Below are 2,032 nucleotides of genomic sequence, written 5' to 3' on the forward strand. Positions count from 1 at the left end.
TTTTAGTTGTTTCCCTGCTTTGGCACACCTGATTTAAATGAATGAATGATTGGCAGGCTTCTGCAGAACCTAAAAACCTGCTGAAGAGCAGGGAAACAACTAAAACATGCAGAGTAGTGGGTCACGAGGACCTGGATTGAGAACCACTGGTCTAAAGCAGTGATTCCCAACTGTGGTATGTSAGCATATTACAGGGCGTACGTGGAAATTGTTCCTAGGTGTGTAAATAAATGAAAATATGACTGGGATATGTAGAGCCCTTTGATTTCCACAATGTGGAGTTTGCAGATAGAATCACAGAATTAACACAAAATGGAATAGTTTTGGAGAATCATCATTATATTTTGACTGAAGGGGTACTAGTGGTATAACAAAATGACTTAGGGGGTACACAAGTCTAAAAAAGATTGGAGACCACTGGCCTACATACCTGACCCTGACTCAAACCTAACCCCACAGGTACATATCTGACCCTGACTCAAACCTAACCCCACAGGTACATGCCTGACCCTGACCCAAAAACGGGGTGTTTCCATTGTGTTGACCAGTCAAAATATAGTGGTTTGATTAGGTATTCAGTCACATGTTGAAGTGTCCCTGGGCAAGACACTAACCTCCCACTGCCTCTGATGTGTCCCATCAGTGTGTGAATGTGAATGTGATGGGTAAATATGGACACTGATTACAAATAGCTTTSATTGTCCTGGTTGGATAGAAAGGCACTATATAAGTACGYTCCATTTACCATAATGRCAGAARATGTCCACATACCAACACAAAGATATGCAAAGCCCAACCCTAAAGTCTCCTGACTCAGCTCCATAGAAGACATAGTAGGATCAAGAAGCTTCTTGAAACATACTTTCTACTGCTGGAACACATCATGACTGAGATCCACAGCACCCAACCTCCACTGAACACAGTGCTGGTAAGGTGCCGCTTTCCTAGCCTCAGCTGTGAGATGGTTTGTCAAAACCTTCTTGAAGCCCATTGAGAGTCTCTATCCAAGGTCTTACAGAWCCCTTCTGACATCTGAGCCTTTGCCTCAGTGACAACTAGGGCTGCCTCTGTAGTCCAGATAACAGTCTGATAGGACTCTTTCTACAGCTTGACAAGCTTCCTGACTCAGGGTGTCCATCACAATAATTAAGGATGGCTGCCACGAGAGGCACATACAACTTTGTGAACACAACTTAAAGTAGGTGCTTCAAGAATGGAGGTGCCAAACATGGCCCACTTGGACTCACCTGCTTCCACTGGGATGAGGTTGAAGCTGTTTGSATAGGTTGTTCTGTRAGGTGTTCCCAGCAAACCCATGGGTTTATGTAATGTTGGTTAGTGCATAAATAATGTTTTTGTTTTATTAGGTAATTACAGTCTCCTATATTCACACATTAAATTATTCACTCCATGGCAGGAATATAACGTTTTTAACTATTGTTTCTGTTAGAAAACAATGTTACAGTAATATTACCAGCCAATTATATTTAAATAAGAATTTTTAAATTAACAATAACATCATATCAGCAYCTGTTTGAATGTTATAACAATAGTCCAGCTATTTTAGTCAGTTTAAATTTATGGTTCCGATAATAAAACTTTGACCAATTTACACATTTTCTACTGTCACGCCCAAATGTTAGCGATTGGGTAAATCAAATCAAATCAAATTAACTTTATTTATAAAGCACTTTAAAACAGCGGCCACTGACACAAAGTGCTGTACATGATGGGCCAAGAATAATAAAACAAATCAACACTAAAAACACTCAAACACCAAAAACAAGCAAAAGAAAAACAGCTAAAAAGGTCTCAAACTGTGTTAAAAGCCATGAATAAAAATAAGTTTTAAGATTAATTTTAAAAACAGGCAATGAGGAGGCCTGCCTGATGTGTAGGGGTAGCTCATTGCAGCGCTTCGAAGCAGCAACTGAAAATGTTTCATCCCCTCTGAGGGTTCGCTTTGTCCTTGGTATTTTAAGGTGCAACTGATCGGCTGACCGGAGATACTGTGCAGGGGCATGGGGTGGAG

The 2,032-nt window shown here is 40.5% G+C and overlaps 1 protein-coding gene across 1 annotated transcript in view; it reads right to left on the reverse strand.

The window, feature by feature from the left end:
* LOC106533147 (MAP/microtubule affinity-regulating kinase 4) overlaps positions 1-1,317 on the reverse strand; it is a gene marked incomplete at its 3' end in the record, with an annotated part of 29,380 nt that extends 28,063 nt beyond the window's left edge. Inside the window, 1 exon segment of the mRNA XM_014029387.1 lies at positions 1,248-1,317. Coding sequence (XP_013884841.1) covers positions 1,248-1,317 — 70 coding nt within the window.
* Positions 1,318-2,032: the final 715 nt, after the last annotated feature.

The sequence above is a fragment of the Austrofundulus limnaeus genome, unplaced genomic scaffold, assembly GCF_001266775.1.
Source record: "Austrofundulus limnaeus strain Quisiro unplaced genomic scaffold, Austrofundulus_limnaeus-1.0 Scaffold893, whole genome shotgun sequence".
Classification (NCBI taxonomy): Eukaryota; Metazoa; Chordata; class Actinopteri; order Cyprinodontiformes; family Rivulidae; genus Austrofundulus; species Austrofundulus limnaeus.